Genomic DNA, 25,698 nt, shown 5'->3' on the forward strand with positions numbered 1-25,698 from the left:
GAATGAGGAAACCGAAGACTGAATACCTTTGCCAATTGCCAATTGAACTGCTCAAAATTGATGCAAATTGGGAAGTTCCTTGATGAGAAATTGGAGTACAGTCGAGTCTCGATAATTTGTACCCCGCTAAATGAAAAATTGCTATAAATCAAAAAAATTTCTATCTTCTTGAAAAAAAAAAGCATTCTCGATAATTTTCGATAATTTTAAATTCTGTATAAATAAAAAAAAGTCTAATCCCCTTGCTGTTTGGAATTATCGGGACTCGACTGTATATGGTATATTGATGAAGAGCGATTATTACAGCGATTATTACAGTTATCGATCTCGATCATGTCTTAGAAATTATAGATAGCGATAGTCTATGCCTAAAGTGTCATCAAATATATAGCTGACCTATCTTACTCACATTTCTCTCCTTATTTTTTCATAGTTACGTTCTTTTTAGTTCTCACAATTCGCTTGCATCTTATCTATATCGATAGATGAAGAAGCTATGAAACAAATAATGAAAATTACGCATTCAATATCGATTAATTATATAATTTGTCTCAATATGTCAATTTTAACACATTGATGATGTGATAATCACAATTTATTAGCCTCAACTTCGTTTGGCCCATTTCTGAGTATCGCTCTCGCCAAGGCCCTTCGTCTCGGACTCTGCGGCCTCTGTTGACTCATTGGTGCCTTGGTTGGATTGCGGGTTTTGTTCGGTTTTAAGGCGTACAGTGCTCATCGATAGCGTCTCCAGCGAGACACCGATGCGATTCACAAACTCTAGCAAATCAGCCAGCTGTCGATGAATTGTTAACAGAGCGCTTAGTCGTCTTTCGTTTCGCAGAGTTTCTTGCTCAGCATCCATTGTGTTGAGCTATATGAATATTATTATATATTATAAGACAGAAGAATGTCGCAGCTGTTGTATTTTGTTTTATAGTAGCTTTGGATATTTTTTTTTATTTCTTGATTTGTTGGCTTCTTTCTCTTGTTTTGTTTTGCAAAAAATTTGTAGGGTCGAAAAGATTTCAATCTGGAATTTTTCTTTTAACAATTTGGAATTCTCTGAAATGATTTGAATACGGCCCTATTGAAACGTAATCTAAGCCGAAAAGCTGCTCTGATGTCAGCTCGAAATGTTTACATTAGTATAAAAGCCAACTAGTTTGATAGACCAGCCAAGGCTGAGTTAGTCTAATGGAGCAGGAAAAGGGGCAGGTGCAGGAGCAGGAGCTAATATTAAATCTATCTTATTTATGTCTTTGTGACACTAGCTTAACTATAACAATAAATTTGATGGTATTTCCAGGCCGAGTCTTAGATGAATGAATCGAATACTTCATGCTTTATGGCATTGCTTGGATAAATTTCATGGCAATGTCAAAGGTGTCGCTGCTTGGCAAGAGCAGCGCTGTTAAGTATGCTACGCATTTATGTATGCGAGTGAGCCGGGGGTATACACACATATATATATATATATATATATAGATGTGTGTGTGTGTGTGTGTGTGTGAGTGTAGCGAAAACAATAAACATAAAATGCACAAATACACGCACAAATCACATTAAGTGCGTGTGCTGCGGCTGCTGCTATGGACTAAGTGTTTGTTTGTGTCTGTGTTTCTCTTTGTCTCTATGTGTACGTGCGTGAGTGTGAGTGTGTGTGTGTGTGTGTGTGTGTGTGTCTGTGTGCGGCTTATCAATTTCAATGTCTTTTGCGTTGTTTTCGAGTAGCTGTCGCCCGCCTCGCATCGCTGCTTTGTTTGACTTTGCTTCGCCTTCCCGGTTTGCCACTTGACTCGCTCATTTGCCTGCCATAATCAGTCAATGCAGGCGCGCTGGAGCAACCTATTATATGTGGGCGTGGCTGCTGCTGCCGTAGTAGGAGCCTTTGGTGGGGGCTTGCATCATTAAAGGAGCTGATAAAAACTTTTTGAAATTGCCTTTCGTCTCAATGGCTTTTACTGTGCGCCAATTTATGGCCAGCAAAACTTGAAGGCATTTGCTTTAGATGCGATTTTCATTTAAACAATTGTCAAACAGACTGTCTGTCTGTGTGTGTGTGTGTGTATGTGTGTGTGTGGGTGGGTGTTTGGATGGTCGTGTAGACAGAGCAGAAAATTACCTTGACAAAAAAGCGACAGAGCCTAATAGGCCTTGACGCGCATATTTCATGACAATTTTATGGCCGAATAATTTGGTTGCTCTGTTAATTTTATGGCTCAGCTGTTGTTTGGCGATGGGTTAAGCTGGCAAGTGGTGGGGGGTGGGGGTGTGAGTGTGAGTGAGTGGTCCGGTGGTGTGGGAGGTTGCTTTTGAAAATCATTTGTTTGCTAATTAAATATGTTGCCATCCATTCAATATGACAGCTCGCAACGCAGCAGCATTTGCGTGTTGCCGAACAATTAATTCGCTGTTCGCGTCTGTTGTTGCCTGTTGCTGGCGCATTTGTGTTTTATGTTGCATACTTTGCAGCACGGACAGAGGGTCGGACGGAGGGACGGCTGGATGGAAGGAGAGTCGCACACGCCCATTAAGCCCGGCAATGCATGCAATTAATTGAGTTTCACGCAGCGGCTGGCAAACAGCAAAGCAAATTCGCCATTATCATTGAAATTGCACTTCATTCGAATATAGCATCATATTTTATGCATAGCCAGGTGTGCAAATATGCGAGGGTCATTCGATAAGCTGACTGCCGACAAGAGCGTGAAGTGTTATCGATCAGCGGAAATCTGAGTTTTTACTTGCCAGTTGGGCATGGATAATGTAACGCTGAGGTTTATCAATTGAACAGCCCTAGAGGGCTGTTGGCAGGCATACTTCCTTTTTGTTTGATTAATTCATTAATTTTTTTTATTAAAAAAAAAAATTGTTTTTTGTTTTTGTATCTCTGCTTCTTCTTATTAAAATTTTTTTTTTAATGAGATTTTTTTAATTAGTATAATTTATATATTTTTTAAAATTCATTTTCTTCTTATTTAAATTTTTTTTAATTAGAATTTTTTTTAATTAGTAAAATTTATATATATTTTTTTATTCATAAATTATTATTAAATTTTCAATTTAATTATTTTATCTTGATTTTTAAAATTTATATTATTTTATTTTTTATCAATTTTATTTATTTATTTATTTTAAATTAACAGTATTTATATTTTTTCAATTTCAATTTCAATTTATTTCACTTTTTGATATATTTACAGATTTTTGTGAATAGTATTATAGTATAGTACTAAGAGTAATTTAGGTTATGAAATTAGTAGTATTTATATTATTATTATATTATATTGCTGTCTTGTTGTATTATTTTAAAACATTTGCTTATTTATGTTATTAATTGAACTCATTTATTTCTGCATTCTACATATATTTAAGATATATATTTTATACTAATTATAGCTATGCTGTGATATGTGACTTTGTCGCGCCGGGGCGCTACGCCATCTACTCTTTAAGCTGCTTATCTGATAACTTGTGTCTATTGCCATGGTATCCCAGGCCGTGTAAATGAAACATACTGTTTTCCATATGTATATAATCAACGGCTTTATCGTTTTTTATGGTCGTAAAAAGAAAAAACGTTTACTTTCGTCGAGGCAATCCATTTTGTTCTTTCTTTATGTATGTTAGAATTGTTCAGCTTATGCTTGATTAATTATAATTACTATACTCATGATTATATGAGAGGGATTTATTTTAATGGCCTAACTTCTTCGGCCACCCGCTCAGCTCTCATTTACACATGTTCAGGTTGCCTAGCCAAGGTCGAAACCTCCGCACGAATTCACAAAATTGAACACAATTTAATTAAAATGCAAATTGATATACAGGATTTTTGAAATCTAATCTAATAACAAAACACCGTTATACATATACTCGTATGCTCTTACAGCTTATACATCTATGTTTACGATTATAATGCGTGCATTAAGCGAAACCAATTTAATTACTTCATTTATTTCAATTAAAGGCTTGATGCATTTAATTGGCAACGATTTAAACCGCGCTTATTATTTATTGTTTATAGAAATTTGTTTGTTTTATTGTTTATAGAAATCAGATAGTATATTATGTTGGCCTATTCGAGACGCTGTCTGGGGCAACGGCTCCCAAAGACGTCATGAAAGAGAAACAGAAAGCGGGAGAGGAAGAGATAGAGAGTGAGCAAATTGTAATTGACTTGAAAGTGACAAAATTATGCAGAACATTCTTTACCTTTGCTTTATTTGTTTGTGTGCTTAAGCCGTGGGACGTTCGTTCATTAATTTCTCATTATGTTGCTGAAAGATCTTGTTGCGACTTGATTAAGTGTGAGTAGACACTGTAAATCTGCCGAGTACAGCTGCTTAATTAGCAAAGTTTGGCAGCCAAATAAAATTGGTGTTAAACAATTAAATAGGCGATGAGCAAGCTAAACGAGCAAATAACCTGTGCGACCGCTGAGAGATTGAAGAAAAGTACAGATATCTGCTAGACTACGTACAGCCCTGAGACGTACAAACTTGTTGTTGTTGTAGTCGCATAGAATGTTGCTGTTGCTGTTGCTGTTGTCGTTAGTAGCACCTTCGTCTAGTGTGCGATGTTCCGCATCAGTGAGTTGTTGTAGGAATCAGTATTAATTACTTGACTTCTTGTTGGCTTTGAAAGTCAGCCAAAAACAGCAGCAGTGCACCACACACAGATAGAGAGAGTGAGAGACAGGGAGAGAGAGGGACAGACAGAGAGAGAGAGAGACAGAGACTGTGGAGTGAGATGGCAAATTGTTTTGATGGCAACACTGCATAGTCCCCATCCAATCTAATGGCCAACTAAATGACACACTGCATTGCCCTCTGTTGGCCCGGCCAAGTGGCTGTGATTGATGCACCACCGCAAATCTACGCGAATTGTGGACCACACACAAAAAAAAAAGGGAGAGATAATGAGTGAGAGAGAGTGCAAAAACCACGTCTGTTCGCATTATGAAGTGGCTTTGGCCAAAGCTGATTGTGTTCGTGCACGAACTTTCAGCTGGCTAATGAATTCCTCATTTTGGCCATTATTCAGGGAAGAAAGTCAAACGAATTTTGGACTTTAATTCTCGTTGGCATTTGCTGTTGCACTTTTTCAAGTTTCAAATTTAAATGCTAATTATTATAGTCTACTAAAATAGACTATGCAATGCCTGTCCGTCTGCTTGTCCGATTTATTCTCCTGTGTTGACTTTCCTTATAAAGCTGACATGTTAAGAAAATATAGTTCGATATATCTATCAATCGGAAAAAACTATATCTGGTCTATGCAGTCGTTATCACCCGATTATTCTGTTATTTTATTTTATTTTTTTTTTTTAAAATCTTTTTCTATTATCTCTTTCTTGATTATGAAATTATTTATAAAATTTCAGCATATCAATTAATGTCGAAGTGCAATTAAAAGTAAATAGGCTTTCAATATGAAAATAAACAATGAGTGCATTGAGCGCATTTTGCATTGTCATCCAATATTTCAGCTAGCGAGTCGATGACATTTGAATTTCATGAAGTGGCCAAGCTTTAAACTTTGCCAGAGAAAAAGAGAGATAGAGACAGTGAAAGAGCTATGAAAAGTATGAAAAGTTCATAAGCTGCTTAGTATTTCTTTGGAAATTTCTTAGCAACACTTCAAGCTAAGTGGGTTTTACATTATTCAAATTTTTTGCTCTTGTTCCTTTCACTGTTCTCGAATTGGTTTTCCACTTGGAAATTATTTGGAATTTGAGCTAAAATTGCTTAAATGTTCTTAACTGAGCCTCTAACTTGAGCCTCGAGTTTTGCTGTATGCTCTCTATCAACATACAAGAGAACGTCGGAGGCAGATAGACATAGAATTAGAGATAGAGACAGAGAGACGGAGCTCGCCAGTCAGTAAGCTTTGGCGAGTGTGGCAGATCGCATAAGTTGCACAAATTGGTTAATAAAATTATAAATGTCTCAGCTGTACATCGAGTGTTGGGGGAACTTTTCGAGCAAACTATACAAATTGACAGCAATTGGGTTAATCTGTGTAGGTGTGTGTGTGTATGTGCTCAACAAGTGAGAAAAATTAGACGCAATTCAGCTCGTTTCGTGGCCCGTTGCAAATGCAGATGAGCAAACTGAAAGAGCTGAAGCGAAACTGGGACGATAGTTGCACACAGTGCGTTGCACGCTGCATGCTGCACGGTGCATTGTGCAGCTGCCGGCCTGCCCCTCGGGGAGCACCCTGTGCCCCTAATGCGCCCTGTCAGTGGGGCATAAATCATTGAAGGGTATAATAAACCCAACAGCGAGCCGGCACATAACGGGGCGCACAGGGTGTGCTAAACGTGCTGGCCAAAAGAAATGCCTGTGGCCTGGACAAGCCCCGGCTGAGACATGGAAACAGAGTTGGCCCATCTCTGTTGGGGCACATATGCAATGTGTGCATGTGTGTGTGTGTGTGTGTGTGCCCCCAAACGTGGCACAGATAAGCTCCACCAGGCACCAAACAGAGGGCAAAAAACTACTAATGTTTGATGCCTGTTTGCTAGGCGCTGCAGCAAAAGGGGACGACGGCCATTCGGGCAGTGGCAGGGGGTACGCGGGGGGCTAAGGGGGCTCTGCGGGCATGTTCAAATAAAATTAAGCGCACCAACAGTTACCAGTGCTTGGGTCATCAAACCGAGCGGCCGCTGCAGTCCCAGCGCTTCGTCCTGCACTTGGTATAGGGTGTTCCAGCAAGAAGTTTGCAGCAATAGAAATTGCATTTTATTACTTAGATATTGTTCGATATATAGTATGTTATATAATAGAGTTAATATACGAAAAGAAATTTTTGAATGTAATTTAAAAATACTTTAAAATTATTTGTATACTTTTTTTTTTTTTTTTTAAATTTATTCAAACTAAAATTTTTACTGTAAAGAGCTTGATTCAAAGAGATAACTTTAAAGCCACAGAGTGAGGGAAATCTGTGGATCTGCGAACTATTGAAATGAAATGTTTTGTACATTTATGTGGCACGCTTTGGGCTTTAGGTGTGCTTGATGCACAGAGCCCTTTAGCTCTTAATTCACTTGAAAACAAATTTCAATGGCGAAAGTTCGATGCTTTAATTTATATGAAAATCAACTTTTGTGTATTGCATTACTGTAGCTTATTTTGTCAATTTGTTGTTACTTAAACTTATTAGAATGTTCGACAGCTTAAATGGACATCTCTGCCATACAGGGTGCCGTTGAATGATAATGAATCGAGCTCTCGGAGCCAGCTCATTTCAGTTAATGTCATTTGGCCATTACGTAAGGCTCATTAATATATTAACTAAATATAATTACGCGATTGTCATGATGCAAATGGGAAATGACAATTGAATTGAATTGAATTGAAAATAATTGGCTTTCCCAGACCCGCGGCACCCGGTAAAGGGCCCAGACAGCAGCTTCGTTCCCGAACAAATATTTTTCGAAAGTGAAGAAAAATTAGGCACAATAAATTGAACGGAAGTTGCTGCTTAAAAAGGAAAATAAAAAAAGAAAAGAAAAAAAAAAAAAAGAACAGCAAACAAAAATAAGACAAAAGCCATTGAGGAAAAACAAGTGAAAAAGCTGGCGGAAAAAGCGGAAGCTTGCAAAATAGAAAAACACCGACAACTGGTAAATGTCTAAGGGAAGGGAGAGTGAGATAGAGGGAAAGAGAGAGGGAATGAGAGCTAGAGGGAGGGGAGTGGCCGTGGGGGTAAATGTTGTTGCTGGTGTTGTTTGCCTGCGGTTACTGCTGTGGCTATTTGGCCAATACACACACACACACACACACATACCAACACACATACGTGACAGCCGCTGCGTGTGCTGTGTTGAGTCAGTTGTTGTTATTGTCTAGCCATCTAGATTGAAATTCTTGCGTCGCTTTAGGCTTTTTTTTATGGCCCTCGAGCGGGTATTATAAATGTATCAGGCAACTTGTCACACATTGAAAGCAACGACTAATCTCTACCTCAATGGCAATGCCAGTGCTTAAAGCGCTTTTGCGAATGAGCACAATTTTCATTGTATGTATCTAGTCATAAAAATACTATATATGTATATATTAAATTTGTACATCAGGCCATCGTTCTATGCTTAGCTGTTGTGTATACTAAAAGTAATTGGTCTCGCGAGGTTACTTCAATTCCAGCTCCAGTTCCAGTAATTAGTCCCAGTTTCAGTTGTCAGCTGCAGTTGCTGGTTCCGATTCCAGTTGACATCTCTAGTTCCAATTTCTAGTGCCACTTCTCTTTTCTAGTTCTAGTTCTAGTTCCAGATCCAGTTTCAGATTCTGCTCTGCTTGTCAGTTCCAATTGCAGCGTAATCTCTAATTCCAGCTCAAGTTCCAGTTCCACAAGTTTCAATTCCAGTTCCATTTCACATTAGCAGTTCTAGCCTTACTTTCAGTTTTCATTATCAGCAACAGTTACATCGCCAGCTCTATATATCCAGTACAAGTTCCAAATATAATTTCCAGGGCCCAGTATCCAGTTGCAGTGGCTAGTTCCGACTCTAATTGCCAGCTCAAATTAGTTCTAACTTTACATTCAATTCTAATTGTCAATTCTAGTTCCAGTTCCAGCCCCAGCTCCAACTTCAGTTCCAGTTCGAGCCCCAGCTCCAGTTCCAGTCCTAATAGCCAATACCCACTGTTCAGATCCAATCGCCACTTTCAGTTCCAGTTCCAGCTTCAGTTCCAATAGCCAGTTAAATTGTCAATTCTAGCTCCAGTTCTCAGTTTCATCGGCTGTTCTATACATATGCCATATACCCCGTTTTCTATAAATATTTTCAATCAGCTTGATTCCTACCATATCACATGCCGCTCCCCTCATTAGCTAAAGAGACTTGTTTTGATCAGGGTATGCGAGATTCGATACTTAATATCTACAACAGCTTTCGTATTGCATGTTCACGTCTCGTGTCTAGACACATGTATGTATGTATGTGTCTGCACATCCTTATACGCGGTCTCAGCACTTGTGCAGGTCTGCCAGCCGTTCAATAGAGACAGACAGTCAGGCAGTCAGATAGACTAGACAGAGTACACGGCCATGTGGCAGGTAGTAGCTGGTAGTAGCTCAGCTGACAGTCATGATTGTATAGCCTATATATACATACATATGTATGTATGTGTGTATCTTGCATATGTGCATATATTACATAGACAGACGTTCTGTGTTGCATAGAGATTTTCAATTTCCATATTATGTTGCATGCACTGCCGTTTGCAATGCTTTTGGCAATTTCCGTTGCAAATGCCAAACAAAGGAAAACTGAGCGTAACTCGCAACACCAACAACAACAACCTCAACAGTGGCCAAACAATGAGTCAAATGAATGAATAGAAATTTTATACACGTAATGCCATCGGTTGCATTCATGCCAGCCGACAAAATTGTCGCCAACACTCCAACAGAGAGAGAGAGAGAGAGAAAGAAGAAAAGGAGAAAAACCAACAAAAGCATTTAGGCTGGGCTTTCTCATATTTCTGCTTGAGACACATGAAGTCTCAAATTGCATAAATTAGATGAGTCCATGATTGAGCCAACAAAGGCTTTGTCAACATCATTTTATAGAGTGCTGTCAGCGTATGTTAAGCCTGTCGAATATCGTCGAATATGCGAATAGCTGCGAAATTTATTAAGATCCATGAATAAGTAGAAGCCATTTTCTCAGTCTCTAGAAAGAGAAACAAACAGAGACACGTGCAGAAAATGTCTCTGGTTCTTTCTCTATTTCTTCTTCTCTTATCTTTTTGCTCTGACGCTGCTTCTCGCTGTTACTTTTTACCTCTCTCTATCTCTGTTTCCCCTGTCCTCTCTCTCTCTCTCTCTCTCTCTCTCTCTCTTACGATATATGTATATATCTCTCTGCTTCTCTCTCTCTCTCTCTACGATCATATCATTTCCTGTTTTACTACTTTTACATTACCTTTTAGCCCCCACGGATGATATTTAGGTCTATTATAAATACCTCTTAATCCTAATTACTGAATTTAAGCAAATATTTCTGATTCGTTTTCATTATTCGCCAGATATGTGAAGCTTTGGCTGCTTAGCTCTAAGTTGTAGCTATAATATGTATATATGTATATCTAATATGTATTATTATCAAATGTTTCATTGCGAATTTATAACTGCAGAATACTAATTGAAATTACAATCCCGAAATCCGAACCAAATGGAAATTATTGTATCAGCAGTCTTTTGTTCCGTAGACAACAGAGCTCATTAAAGGATCTACTTATGGTTGAGTTCCAATCCGATTTAAAGCTTGCTAGCTCTTTGTTCATCCTTGTCTGCTCTTGTGTCATTCTCAAATTGTGAGACTAGACCAAAATTTCCCTTGTTCGACCCGAGCAAATCCTTTAAGCTGCATTCATTCGATTGTTTGGTCGGGTGTGCTGGCCCAGGTGTGATGCCATGGGCCCGGCTCCATCTATCTCCTCTTCACACCCAGTGACCAAATGCAAGTTTGCCTGCCGAGCTCTAGGCGGCAGGACGTAACTATTGTTCAATTACCTCATGCGCCTCCTCCACTCGGTGAGGCGAGAGGAGTGGATTTACCAGTCATGTAAACTATTCATAGATGCCATTTTCTCTCCGTCTCTCTCACTCTCTCTATTTTTTCTGCTGCTGCTGCTGTGGCTGCATTCAATTTCAGGTGGTAAGCATGCCGCCCGCTGAGCATCATGTGGGCACGCCCCACAGCCAGGCGGCTGGCGACGAGGACTATCAAATGGCGGCCAGCGCCAGCCAGTGGAAGGATGTGCCGGACAAGTACTTTATGGTGATAGCGCACTTGCTGGCCGGCCACATCAACGACACGGAGGACATGGAGCGCGTCAATGGACCGATACTGAAGGCGAGCATCAAGTCGGTCTATTGGCTCTTCCTCATCCAATACGCAACCCTGGCACTGCTGGGCGTCATTCTGAACATTGCCATCATTGTGTACATCATGTATAATCGGCTCTACAAGGATGTCACGCATGCGTTCATCATCAATTTGGCCTTCTGCCATTTCGTGCAGTGCGCTCTGGTCTTGCCCGTTTCGCTGATGGTGATGCTGCTCCAGAACTGGATATTTGGCCAATTCCTGTGCTTCTTCTTGCCCATGCTGCAGGTGAGTGGCCCATAACTTATTGCTCCAGCCGGATAGCCGGACAGCCGGCCAACTCGCTGGCTCCAGCAAATTTTAATTAAACTTACTCATGAGCATTGTTATCTATTGCGGCTCCCAAGCTCAACTCCCATTCCCTTTTGCACTCTCATCCTCTATCTTATCCTCGCACGCTCTCCCTCTATCTCTTTCTCTCTCTCTCTCTCTCTCCGTGCTGGGCTGTAAAGCTGCCAGCGGGCCAGATGAGCCGATAAACCTCATGGCACTATGACAAGTTAATAAACTTAACGCAGTCTGCCTTATCGGTTCTGGCCTGGCCTCCGCACAATGGCCAACAGACAGACGAGAGTTGGACCGTGCCACTGTGCCTCTGCCCGTGGCCGTGTACGTCTCCGTCTCCGTCTCCGTCTCCGTGTAGCTGAAAACAAAGTAGAGCACGGACCGGACCGAGAGCAATAGATAAGGGCCAATAAGACACTAAAATATGAACCTAGTGCAAACAATGAATTCAAATGATTATTGGGATTTTCGCCATCTGTGCCGCTGCTACTAATTTCCTTTTCACTTTGCAACTAAAGTCTTAAGATAATTTCTTATACTATTTAGTCTTTACTTGAGTTTGGCTTATGTTAGGCTGCATAATACTGGGAATTACATATTAAATTATAGTAATTAGTAAATGCTTAATTATATCTTAGTTTTCCATTAATCATGTCATTTACCAAGACTGGCAATGAGACAAGCTTGTCGATATACAGGCGACATGATTTTATTCTCATTAACTCTCGTTATACTCGGAAGACCCTACAACCATATCAGCTTGCTTATATAAGTTTGTCTGGGGGCCTTACGGACGCAATAAGCAGAGTCGTTATAATCGTATTCTACTGTATATGTATATAATACATATCATATTTAGTTTAGCTGAGCTCGTCGTCATTCGATTCACTGTGATATTCTCTGTAATATATTTTATATATTTCAAATTCCTCCTCTTTCTTATATACATATATATCATGCATTAAAAATTAGATCATTTTTCCTTAGTAAAGCCCTTTAGACTAGCCAAAGAAAGGTTGAATGATTGGAGTAATAAATCTTCTCAGGGTTCGGGGTATTTGCTAGTCGAGCACTCCCGGCCAGAGAGCTCTTAATTGGTATTTTTAAGTCAACCCCGACAATATCATGCACTTGACAGCCGACCAAAAGTCACAATCGGGCAAATATTTAATTTAAAATGATTTTCTGCTTTGGCTGGCGTCTGGAAGGACATTAAATTTGCTTTTGAAGTAACCACAAGTGCCTCAACGCTTGAGTAGTCATAACTCATGCGTTTGCCCACTCAAGTCAACAAATTCCCGGTACTAATTAGACGCACATCAAATTGCCATGAAGTTCGCATCAAAGAAACTGTAGACCCTCAGCTGTTGCCTTGATTTGCAATTAAGTTCGTTTTAAGCAGCTAGTGGATGCGTTTATATCATCAGATTCAACTAAAAATAGATAGTCAATTCAATTGTATTCAATTTACACGCTCGCACGACTCACCTCTCACCTCTCACTGGGGCGCGACAGTCAAAGGGCTGTCAGCTGAGCCTAATTGGCATGTTGTTCTCTGATAAGGGCGCGTGTGGAACTCAAAAGACCGTAACGTCACCTCTAGCCGCAGAGCTCCAGCCACCACACACTCGGCTCAACGCTGAGAGAGATTGGCAGCACCCACATAATAGCTTCAGCCGCATCTTATTGTCAAAGCCGCAATGATTGACACATCTCACGGCTGCAGGTACATTCATACAGCTGTAGGTGTGTGTATGTATGCGTGTGTGTGTGTGTGTGGCAATACTAAATAAAATTTACTCTCATTCAATTTGTTTTCTCACTTTTATCTAATCTCTTCAGCTCAGCGTGTGACGAAAATAAATGTTACAGAGCAAATAAGAAGTTTCGATAAATCGATTAATTTTCCTTTTCTTATATTGTTATTTCATTTTGTCAGCTTGTGTTATGTGAGTGAAATGGTCATAAAAATGTCTATAAAATGTTGGCTATTTTATTTTTAAATTTGTAAAAAGACAGTGTAATGCCAGGGTTCCGAAAAGCTCTTAACAATCGAGCTGTTAAGCTCATTGACAATCTGGGTTTTAGTGGGAAAAATTTGGAATTAGATTATCTTTGTATTTGTAGACAGCAAATATTCTAGTCAAGCACTGTCTGTCAGCGTGCTGAAAAGCTCTTCATAATCCAGCTTTTAAGCTCATTAATAGTGGTTCAATGGATAAACACTCAAGAGTTGTTCGATCTAATTAATAATCAGAGTTTTCACTTTCTATAGTTGAGTTTATCACGTATTTATATGGAGAACTCTATGTGGCGTCTTTCCAAAGAATGGCAGAATATCAAATAGTAATGTGCTTTATTTCTGGATCGCAACATTTAGAGGCGAGTTGATTTTCATGAGATTGAATTACAGACACCTAATGCAACAGCAGCTGGGACAAAACTTGGACAAAATGTCAAGCAACGGAAATGATTCGATTTGATTGCTATCACAATGGGCGACAAATAGCGCACACAGACACACACACACAGTTACACACGTGTAAACGGATATTTGTGGCATTTACACACATACACAGATAGAGAGAGAGAGAGAGTGAGAGATGTATATATATATGTGTACATTTGCAGCGCGCCCTTGAGCCCATCGAATTTGATTAATGCCATCGGCGCCGCAGACAATCCGCAAACATTGCAATTTACTTCAATGAGCCTTTAAATTTGCTTATTTCAAGCCAAATCCAAGATGAATGTGCATTCCATTTGCGACAATTATTGTGTTTAATTTCACTGTGGCTTTTGCTGAGCCTGGCTAACAGAAGCTGACGAAGTGAATCGATATGGAATGCGAATTGAATGCACTCAACTCTGAAATTCTTTTGTACTGTTGTGCAAATTGAGTATGGCGCTATATACATATACATATATAGTTTATATGTAGTGTACTCACGTAAGATAAACAGAGAATATGCCTGAAGTCAAGCAGCAAAACCTTTCAGCTGCTATAATCAAATTCTATAGCAGGTCACAGTCTTATAGATCTTCGAGTCAATAACTCTGCAATAAACCTTTCAGCTATCCAATCAAAACGTATGGGGGTTATAGTCTCATGGATCTGGGCCCTTATAATATGCCATTAGACGATTATAAATGACATAAAGTATGCATGCTTTATCAACATGTATAAATTCTCATTACCTATCGATGGCCATTAGGCTTCGACTTCTCTCTCTCTCTCTCTATCTCTCTCTTTTTATCTCTCTCGGAAGTCGACGGCCTCATACTCTACCACAGGTCCAACAAGTTTCAGGCCGAACACATTGTCGTGTCGCCAGTCGCAAATTGCGTTTGTCTAGACTTGGCCGTCTGCTAAGGCCGTTAACAAGATTGTTAGGCAAATGAAGTTAGTGTAAAATATTTGGACTGCAAGTGTAATAATTCTGCTTTGGGCCAACTGATGCATGATCTATTTGGCTTTGTGTGAATCTCTGGGCACACTTAGCTGAATAGATTGACCATTGCCACAATGCTAGACAATCTGTTAAATATATGATGTACACACACACACGCACACACACACATATCTGTGCGTGTGTGTGTTTGAGGTGCTGTCACAAAATCCAATCTGAACTCAAGCAAATAAATAAACAAAGCAAAGGCCCAGCCGAAATGGATAGGCGGGCAAATCTTTGGGATTTCGCATTGAAGCATAACAAGATGGGCAAATGTCTGCAGGTTGCCAGGACATACACATAAACAGCTGAATACATATGTGTGAGTGCTCAACGGAGCGAGCCCAACGTGCCTCGCTGCTGCAACAACAATCGGAGGCAAACAAATTTGTTTCAATCACCGCACATGGCCGAAAAATGGTTGCCCCAGCTCAAGCAAAATAAAGAATGGCTGAGGGGCAACAGCTCGCCCCATCCATATTCATCTACCAATATACATATATATGTACATATCTAAATTTGCAATTGTATGTGTGTTTGTGCTTTCTTGAACTTGCAGGACATACCGATACATGTGGCGATGATATCGCACATTCTGATTGCCTGGGATCGCATGCGCTGGCTGAATGATCCACTCAAGGGGCGCATACCTGGCTTCGTCTGCTGTTGTGCCACCTGGCTAACTGGTATGGTGATTGCCCTGCCCTATCCCATTTATACGATGTACGTGGAGCTTGGGGTGAGTACTAAAGCCTGAATGGGCTTAACATTGTGCTTTATTAAAAATTACGCGCTGTCACATGTGTGTGTTTGACTGGATGTGTGTGTGTGGGTGGGTATCACTGTGTGTGCGTATTTACCTGCGCCCAGATCAAAGCGAATGCAACAGACCGTTAAAGCATTAAGCTACTTGGCGTGCCTCCCTCATAGACAATGAATGCTCCATGCGCTGCGCTCTCAGTGCGGTTCAAGGAATCCGGCGTTAGCATTTTGAAAGGCAAATTTGAATCTCATTCAGTTGCCCTAGCTGCGCAAAAACAATCCAATTTTAACTGGAATTGGCAACCTATATTATGCAATCCAATCGAATGTAAACAGCTAACTCTTTTATTTTATTTATTTTATTTTGTTGTTGTTAATCATTGTCCCATAATAATCAAATAGAGCCTCTTCGATCTATGCTCTCGAGTGACGAATGCCACAGATGATGCAATGGAGCAAGCTCAAGTTGGAAGTAGTTTGTAGTTCCAATTTCTCCAATCGCTTGGCAAAAATAAGCAGGTTATCTCATTAGGTTCGGTTTGCCCAATGATGTGTGTGTGTGTGTGTGTGTGTGTATGTGTGTGTGCTTGGGTGGGTGTTGTTATGCAATGAGCTGTCGTTCCGTTTGCATTCACATTGCCATTGTCTGGTAAAACCCCAACGGTCTGATTAGCAACTAGAAACTGGCAAATGGCAACTGCAACGGTTCATGGCAAGGCGCCCAAACAATGTGGGGCTTACGGGCTGAAACTGTGGCTCTGGCTCTGGCTCTGGCTCTGGGTCTGGCTCTGGCTCTGGCTCTGTGGTTGTTGCTGTGGTTGTTGCTCTGGCTCTGTTTCTGTCTCTGTCTCTGTCTCTGGTTATGGCCATGGCTGTGCTGTCTGTATGGCAGCACGCTTGATGGTGTGTGGGCCAATTTGAAACTCGTTAACATGGCTTGTCAACTGCGCTTCTATTTCGCTGCCAAAATATTTGCAACATGGGGCTTTAAAGTGCGCCCACGACAACGACAACAACACACATAAATATTTATGGGCCATAAAGTGTTGCAACTTTTTGATATACTCAACGTGTACATGTTTTCCTCCTTACCGTCTTCCTATTTCCATCTCTATCTCTCTCACCACCTCGCTCTTACTGGGCGTGTGCTTGCGCTTATATGTATGTACATATATATTTGGACCTTCGTTTTAGTTGCTTGGCATCGATAACTATCAAATTTAGCGTAGCTAACTGTATTTAAGTATACCCTGTAGACGAGCGACTAGTGGTAGCATCGACTAGAGAGCAAAGATGACAATTTTAACAGTTGTTATTACTATATTATATTATATTAATTTTTTTTTTTTTTTGAATTTTTTAAATAATAATATTGCCGATTCCAGGATATTTTCTAGTTTTAGCTACCTTTTATACCTCAAACAAATTAAAAATTTGAAGTCAGGGTATCATGGTTCCATGAAAATGTCAGTAGGACCCCCTAAAGTGTATGTATATGTATATGTACGTATATACGAGGTATATGAGTGTATGTAAGTTCCTCATTAAGACGACGAGCTGACTTGATTGATCGTTCGTCTGTCCACCCACCCATCTGAGCCTCAGCAATCTCTTAAACTACAAAACCTAGAGTTTGCAGATTTTAAATGCATACACGTGTATGATGGTTTCATCATATGCTGTTCTCGAAATTCACTGGAACGAGAAAACACATTCACTCACTTTGGCTCTATTCCTCTTTGTTTTCTGTTGAGCGACTCGAGTGGAACTATTCGTTTGACGAGCATCGTGTGCGGAGAGAGATATGATTGACGTTCGCACAATGAGACTCAGCAAATAACTCAAAGAGCCACTGCACTATGGGGAATTTTGCCGTTTTTCGGGTATTTAGTCATTTTTGCGAAGTATGAAAATTTATAATTTTTTTATGTTAACATCTTAATAAAACTCCAAACTTTAAGGTACTGTACCCAAAATGTTGAATAACAGTCCACTGTTAAGCCTAACAGCTGTTAAAGTCAGCTGTTATCTTCGAAAAGCATTTGCCTTCAGCTTACAATTTGTGTTAGCCGATTTTCAAATCATCGTTATTCAATGACCAGACATTATTTTTGAGAAATTTAAAAAGGATATGAATTTTTAGGGCTTCTACTATGCGTTGGCTTAAAAACCAATTGATGTTTGAACTTATTTTAATCATTTATTGTATAATTAGCAAATGTTGTCAAATTTCATTTCTTGTAAATAAAATTAAACTTTGCAAAGACATATAAAACAGCCACCAGGGCGCACCAGTGTAATTCCAATTGCATGTTATAGAGTAATCAATTGGGATCTTAGTGCCTTTGTCTCAATGTGCACTTTTGCGCACAACCGGCGCAAATCAATTTTTAGCAGGTGACTATGAGCTGACCTGTGTGATATTTGGCTCAATGAAAAAGGCAACTCTAACCAAGAAATAGTAATTGTGATTTTGAAACTAAATAAGACTAATATTGATTCAACTTATAAATGATATTAAAAAAGCAAAAGCCGCTTTTTTTGCCAAAATATAAATTACAAATGGAAGAAATGCAGCAGGAACAAAAACTAGCTGACAACTATGAATGACTGCCTATGACAGCAAATGTTTATAAAAATAATTGTTCATTTGAGGCAGATTATGGAAAGTACTGTTCATCCTGTAGGCTTTTTTGGTAAGGAAGCGTCTGATTTGCCCAACCAGGTCTATAAATCAGACTAATTTCATCATGCATGAGAGCATGAGAGCAGAATCCATAATTTCGCTGATGGTTTTTAACAATGGATACATCTGATCAGATTATTTCTTCGGCAAATCTTTAGAAAAGATTTTGAAAGCATAAAGGTCGCTGTCTAATGAAGTTGTACGTATTGTATTATGTAAAGTTGAAGGCACAATTAAATCAGTTGAAGAACCCGAATTTTTTTAGCGGATCAATATTTCTGGCTGATTTGGAACTGGAAACTGAAGAAAACTAATTTCGATTTTATGAAAGTTCGATTGTTTTCAATTAAAATTATTATTTTAAAGTATGAACAAGCAAAATTCTTAAAAAAAAAAAAAAATTTTTAATACAAAATTTTAATTAATTTTTTTTGGGTGGGCGGTGACACGCCCATTTTTCTAAAATATATTTCTGATGGTATACATATTAATAATACAAAAACCGGATCAAAAAATCTGGCTTAGTTTTTAAGTTATTAATTAATACCCGATAATTTGGATTTTTCCCCATAGTGCACTGCAAGCAATCCTCACATGTACTTGTCTATTTGCACTACCACACACGCGCACAATTCACGGAATTGATATGTTTAACGAGCACGACACTCGCATGCATGCCAAAGCATGCACAAAAGAATTTTTGCGTGATTTAACTGTTTCATTTCACAAGACAAACCGATTTCCAGCCGATCTCGAATTAGCTCATTAAAGAGCCGATGCTATCGACTGCGCCTTGAGTCTTTAAAGGACACTCATTTGCAGGCAACAGTTTTTCTTTTCCGAACCATCTTTAAAATCAATAGTTTAACTTCATCTTAAGGCAAAGCTCCGATACAACAAAATATGGCAACATTCAGTTTACTGTGTGGACTGCTGTAATGCATACATAGGCTTTGTATATTTAGGATTTTCGGTAGCTCCTTCCTATTCCAGGGAAAAGAGAAAAAGCTGTACTTCGGCACACATGTGTAAACATACATAGATAGATACCACTATCATTGTCTGCATTGAAACAGTCCTTTTAAAAGGAAAGCTACTCTGTAATTAGGTAGAGTCCATTAGAGAGATAATACACATTAGCTATGGACTCATAAAAGAGAGTAAAATGATTAAAATTCCAATTCAGCGAGGAGTTCAGAGTAACTTCTCTTATTATTATACTATATTATGATATACTTTATATTGTCCATTTTAATAATAATTGTCTACAGGGTATCTGCTAGTATATCTAGAGTTTCTTATTTTCAAATTTATATTGTTATTGATGGTTATTATTATTGTGAGTTTTAGATATCAGTTATGCTAATATACGAATAATAATAATATTAATATTATAAAAAAATAAAAAATAAAACATAGATGTAGGGGGACGGGAAGAGTGGGAGGTAGAGCAAGTCTGGGTGGCTTAGTGAAAATGTTCAAAATATACATACTTATGCATATGTATGTATATGTGCACATACAACTGCAGGCTACAAAACTTTGTAAAGCAGAAAAGTTTCGATTAGAATAATGGGAATGGGCACATGTATATACATGCATACACTTACATACATACACATTTATACATAATATAGGTTTTTATAGAAGCGACCCAAAACATTCGGCTGTGTTAATATTGTAAATGAATTTATGCCTCTAAATAAAAGAGCAACAAGATTATCATTTATATTCATTCATTCGGGGCGAGCTAATGAAGTGGCGCTGGGCGAACCAATTGTGAATTGGGATTCCCAGTTGCCACTTGGCCAAGTGGCCAAAGTGGCAGCACTCTTGAGCCGAGCAGCAGGTGGGTTTATAGGGCCAAGAGCCCTTAGCTTAAGTTCAGCCATGGGATATGCCTAACGGCTATGTTCGGTGCATACGTACATATATCATTATTGGGTCGGTCGGCTGGCCGGCTTGGCTTGGCAATTATATGCGGTATTTATGATGTTGCCGGGGCTATAGACTCGCTCTGCAACGTTTCTGGCGACAATTTGTATAATTTATGTGGCAGTTCAGTGAATGTCTGTTGCCCATAAAAACTGACAGGACGATGGCAACAAGTGGCACAACAAACGACGCGACGACAATGATGATGATGATGATGATGATGATGATGTCGATTGCGAGCATAATAATCGGCTCGATGATTATTATTATTACTGAGCTGCATTAATGCCCACAATAAGGCTGATGATAATTGCGTCGATTTATAATATTTACGCCTAAAAGTCGATTACCATAACGCGAAACTACCAATGTGTAAGTGAGTGTGTGTATGTGTGTGTGTGTGTGTGCTCATATATGGTAGTCAAACTCAATCAGTCGTCAATAATATCATTAATGTGTGTGAGTGCGCGTGTCTGCTTAATTTGATAGAGTTCAAAGACACACACACACACACAAGCAGACTATAAGCACACGCAGATAGCGTCTAGATTCGTTGGCTGCCTTAGTCCTTGCCGAAACTCTTGGCCGAGAGGGCTTATTATCTCATTTGGGTTTGCCTCATGTGCAATTTATGAATATTTTACGTATACGTTATGGCCGCATTGCTCCTGAGGAGGGTAGATGTGACGTGCCATTTGGCTTGGTATTTCTATTTGGGTTCAACAAATTGCTTTGACATGCGCGCATACATACACACACACACACACACACACATACATATAGATGGGCACACAGACAATGTGAACTTTGATTCGTCATGTGGCAAGTGATTCAATGATGCTTCTGAAATCTTTTACATTCCTTTGTGTGCGCTCTGTGATGAACAATGATATTCAAAAATCATTTTGATGCGAGTATATATCTATATACAATATATGTAAACATATGTTGGCATATATTGTTTGCATTAGTGTCGCATTCACAACAAAATAAAATATGTTATAATTCAATCTGTTTGGCTGGTCCTTAAGGATCCACTTCTGAGATAATCAATCATAAGTAAACTACATACAGACTTTTCAAACTCTTTGATTCATGAACATTGACAGATCCTCATCTATACCTTCTCTCTCTCTCTGACAGCTTATGAATCGCTTATCGATTTTTAGCTTGGGCTTTATTGCCGCGTCTTTGGCCATAAGTCAGTGAGAGGAAATGCGACTCAGTTGCGAGACGAGCCGAAGTTGAGGTTGGGCATCTTGAAGCAACTAGCGATTTCTACGCTTGGCCAACTTTCGTTCAAGTTTGTCAAAAAAAAAAAAAAAAAAAAAGTTTGACAAAACGAAAAAAAGAGAAGAAGCAGAGGCAGAGGAAGCAAAAAAACACTCAAATTGAAAATGTTTTCATTGTTTTTTATTGGTCCCATTCCGAGCTGAGCGGCCCAGCGTCCCATGTTGTGCAATGAAAATGTCAACGCCACAACAAATTTGCCTAGTCGAATAAAGGCAGAGGCTGAGGCAAGGGCAGAGGCAGAGGAAGGGGTTGAGGCAATCCTTTTACCCACATCAAGCCCAATCTGTCATAAGGGCGTGTGAATCTCGCCTTGCCCATGCGCCACATACATACATAATTATAGACATACCTATATGTATGTGAGTGTATTATTTTATTTTTATAATTCAGTGCCATACAACTGTCAGAGAATTTCGACCGCAGACTGTCAATTAATTACGAGTTATGCGAGTCTAAACATTCGCCGGAGGAGGCTAAGGGATTTCTAACTAGCTTTGCTCCAAGTTTCAGTCGCCTGCTCGCTTCGTTTTCGGCAAATGGAGCTATAGCTCCATCCAAAGGCGTACAACATTGTCGGTACGTGCATGGTGTGCCCGGCCACACCCTGCGTCCCTGCCAAGAGCAGTGTGGCCAGAGTTTATTTATTTGTTTACCACGATGGCATTGCTGGTGTGCGCAGCAAGGTCTTGTTACGAATATCCGCTTGCCCGCATTGACTTTGGCACGAAGCGTTTCCTAATCCTTGGGCCAGCACCCACGCAGCGGGCGGGCGCACTTTCCCACAGCACACACCGCCCCCCGCCCGCCCACAGTTCCCCCATTCGTCACCATTATTAACCATTGAACTTAGCCGGATATGCGCTTGGCAAGCGAAATTATGCTACAGGTCACGAGCCATCCGAAGCAAAAAGAAACAACAAAAGTTATCGTAAACAAGCGACGGACGAGGGCTAAACGAGGCTAACCAAACCAAATGACGAATACAATGTTTAAATTACTGAATGATATTTAATGGCATATTAAATTGAAAAGGGGCTGACATCAGAGGGCAATCAGTTTAAGGCGAACGAGATGAAGAGCCTTATACATATATACATACACACATATATATGGTGTTGCGGCCAGAGGATCTCTTGATGATCACCGGAAAGCGCAAGCGTCAGGTCGACCATCCGACAGTGTTTTAGGATATACTGTGTAATGTTTTTGTAATTAAAATGTGAAAAATGCTTTTAGAAATATTTACAAATTTTGCATAAAAATCAAGTTTCAAATTAGCTGATCTGGTCATGCGTCAACAGGCAGTTCCAGACATTCGCTCACTATTCAATTTTTTTTTTTTGGTTTTTGTTGTTTTGTTGTTGTTAATGTTGTTGTTGTTGTTGTTTTGTTGTGTTTTGTTGCATTGCAGCATTAAACGTCACAGCTGAAGCGAACGACCTTGCGACGCTTCGGTCCATTTGGCTGCTTCAGGCATGACTTCAAAACCTGAGTATTGGTCTTGGGCTGGCTGTGATCCAGCGGCCTGTTCTTGTTTGGCAGCGATCTGAAGTCCCGATACGTGTTGGCCGTTAGCTTTTTATGCTTGTTGTCGGCCTCTATAGATTGTGCCGATAGATTGCATAGTTTGCCATTGGGGCTCTTGAGCATCGAGTAGAGCTGCGTTGAGTCCTTCAAGGGGAGATGCAATGACCTCAGGGCCAGCTTCTTTTGCATGCCCGTCAAGTTCATGTGAAACGAGTTTGACATGTCCAATAATTAGTGAGTCCGCGTTCTTGCCAACAGGGCCACAGTGAGTCGTTGCCAGATTGCTACCGGAAACTGAAAAGCCAATAATGAATTTAGCACAAAATAAAACCGAAATTGCTGTGTGTGTTACTGATTAACAAACGTGTAGGTCCAAAACTAAATAATTCTACGACAAACGACAATATTTCGAGCTCTCAATTTTAAACTGAATGTGAAAGCAATGTTGTCAAACATAGAACGACTCGAGTTTTCGGCCCTCGTTTCCGCAGTCTACTGAGAGACCCGGGTTTCCCACCAAGCAAAGTGCGTCAACAGATATCTTGGGTTCCACTAAACCATGCAGCTGGCAAAATTCATTGCCAACTCACCCATATGCATATTTTTATTTATTAGATGGCAGAATTTTAAATTTATATTCATGTCAAATGTTTGGGTGTCATGTCGGCTCAACTGTCTGTGAAAGCTGCGCAACTCTGTGGAATGGAATGGAACAAAATCTTGTTTACTTTTGTGTGTGTGTGTGTTTTTTTTTGTGTTAGATGAGAAATAGATGGACACATATTTGCAATATTTTATTGCTGCACTAAATAAATCAATCAAACTATATATAGTTCATATTATTATTTGAATACTCTGAATGAATGGGAAATCAGAATGTATGTTTTGTATGAAAAGTGTGTAACATGCAGAAGGAGGCGTGGCGGATTTTATTACATACTTTTATTAGATTTTACTTAGAAGAGTTGAGTGACTTGCGTTGGCTTGAACTGCTGGCGGAGTTCGAAATAAAATTTAAAAAATTCGATAAGTATTCCCATATATATCGATAATAACAATATCAAAATTATACGGTTAAATTATACCGTATACGTCTGTGCAGCTCGAGTCTCGCGTCTATGTCTATCTATCTTATGTTTATCTTGCACAATTCAGTTTTTTATATATGTGTACATATGCATATATGTGTATACATACATATGGTAGAATACCGATAGTTCGAAATGGCAAGGAGATCGGGTTCGATTTACACAGGAATTGAAATTATCGAGAATTATTGAGAACGATTTTCTTTCAAGGGGATAAAAACTTTTTCAAGTTATCGCGATTTTCGATTTGACGAGCTACAAATTATCGAGATTCGACTGTATATAAATTTTTGAATTCACCAAATTCTTTAGGTCAGTTGCAAATATAGGTAATATGTGAACAAGTTGGCTTATTTTCTAAATTACAAAATATGAAATGGGTTAAGTATATGCTGAAAATTTCAATGGAATCTACTTAGTTATGCAGAAGTTATAAAACAAAATGTTTGGTTAGTTGGCAAAAGCAAATGGGCCAGCATTGGGCTCATACACATGCACACCTACATTCAAATATGTGAGTTTTTGCCTATTCAAGGGAATCGAAATTCCGATTGTAATTGGAGTATCGCCAGTCGCAGTGAACTGACGGTGCTAGTAGAGCTGATGTGAAATTGTGAGCTCCACTTTACATTTTACATTTTTGGTTTGCTTCACTTTCGGTTCGTTCGAGGCTCGAGGGCGGGTATCTGCAAGTCGAGTACCTATCAGATTTGTTATTTGTGATTTATTATCATATTTCATTTATTCTGTGAAACCAAAGCCCTGAATAACTAGTTGAGCTACATGCTCGCAATCCAACATTATCGCCGCAATTGCCCTTTGTTTATTAATAGCGCAACAATTTGAGTTTGTTACGCACATGCGAATGCCGCACGGAGCGGAAATCGAAACGAAGCGGTCCGCAGGCTGCTCTTCTATTCAGTTGCGTAGGTTCCCTTATTTTTGTATTTTTTTATGTTTTTTGTATGTATTTTTCTTTTATTAGGAGCATCATTATTGTTATTATTATGCGTGTAACTTTGTTAGGGACTCGCGCGTGGGCCTGTCTGAGCCTTATTAAATTTCCCATTTGCCGACCTACCCATGCAAATGGCGTTCAGTCGAAGCAAATGTGCTGCGCAACGCCATGGCCCATGGGCCACACAGGCTGATTGCATTTATGGATGTAGAGACGCATTGCTATGCATATGCTGCGAAAAAAGCAATTGAAACTCATGTCCAAAGTTCCGAAACGATCAAATTGCAAATGTAATTGGGCGTCTTTTGAGCAGAGGTAAAGTAATTTCAACATGAAACAGATGAGTTTTGCTTGTTCGGCTTCGAATGAGCTGCAATCGCCTTTCATCTGGCTGTATGACAGCTCATGGACGTAGCATGCTCAAGCGAGGAGCATTTCTTATGTCCGATTATTGACACAATTCCACTCCAACCATGCATAGGACAGGGCCAACAGATGCCAGCTAATCGAATGTGTAAGTTTCGACTCAAAAGCTATACCAGCTCAAAATGCTTGCCCCGCACTTGCCTTCATTACTAATGCAGTAGAGGGTCCTGCCGGCCAGCGAATGCCAGTGAAGGGGACCTGAAATGTGTAGCATACTTATAAGGGCACATGTCAGTGATTTTCTTTGTGTGCTTCGCATTGCTAGCAACCCGCAGCGTCTGTCCGTTGCTAGTGCTGAAATGCTGCTAGATTTGTTGCACATGCAACTACATAAAAAACCGATTCACTTGAGTGTGTTTGCTTTTGTGCGTGTGGCTGCA

The 25,698-nt window shown here is 39.6% G+C and overlaps 2 protein-coding genes and 1 long non-coding RNA gene across 4 annotated transcripts in view; 1 reads left to right on the top strand and 2 right to left on the bottom strand.

Moving 5' to 3' along the window:
- LOC6584191 overlaps nucleotides 1–25,698 on the top strand; it is a 55,482-nt gene that overhangs the window by 16,445 nt on the left and 13,339 nt on the right. The window contains exons 2-3 of the mRNA XM_002009811.4: nucleotides 10,673–11,134; nucleotides 15,203–15,382. Coding sequence (XP_002009847.2) covers nucleotides 10,682–11,134; nucleotides 15,203–15,382 — 633 coding nt within the window. The 5' untranslated portion in view covers nucleotides 10,673–10,681. The remainder of the gene's footprint in view (nucleotides 1–10,672; nucleotides 11,135–15,202; nucleotides 15,383–25,698) is intronic.
- LOC116804498 lies at nucleotides 12,323–13,226 on the bottom strand. Its single transcript, XR_004364477.2, has 2 exons — nucleotides 12,680–13,226; nucleotides 12,323–12,624 (listed from the first exon to the last, which is right to left on the bottom strand). It is a non-coding gene; the product is annotated as an uncharacterized LOC116804498 (long non-coding RNA).
- On the bottom strand, nucleotides 22,308–23,307 carry LOC6584192. Of its 2 annotated transcripts, none has more exons than XR_001449060.3 (2): nucleotides 22,566–23,279; nucleotides 22,308–22,512 (listed from the first exon to the last, which is right to left on the bottom strand). XR_001449060.3 is itself a non-coding variant. In XM_015161320.3 (2 exons), the coding sequence occupies exon 2, from the start codon at nucleotides 23,066–23,068 to the stop codon at nucleotides 22,733–22,735; it is 336 nt and encodes a 111-aa protein (XP_015016806.1). In that variant the 5' UTR covers nucleotides 23,069–23,140; nucleotides 23,199–23,307; the 3' UTR covers nucleotides 22,308–22,732. The 2 variants fall into 2 exon arrangements, 1 of the variants encoding a protein (XP_015016806.1); XM_015161320.3 differs by having other exon boundaries at nucleotides 22,308–23,140; nucleotides 23,199–23,307.

Source organism: Drosophila mojavensis, unplaced genomic scaffold (assembly GCF_018153725.1).
Source record: "Drosophila mojavensis isolate 15081-1352.22 unplaced genomic scaffold, ASM1815372v1 contig_136, whole genome shotgun sequence".
NCBI classification, from domain to species: Eukaryota; Metazoa; Arthropoda; class Insecta; order Diptera; family Drosophilidae; genus Drosophila; species Drosophila mojavensis.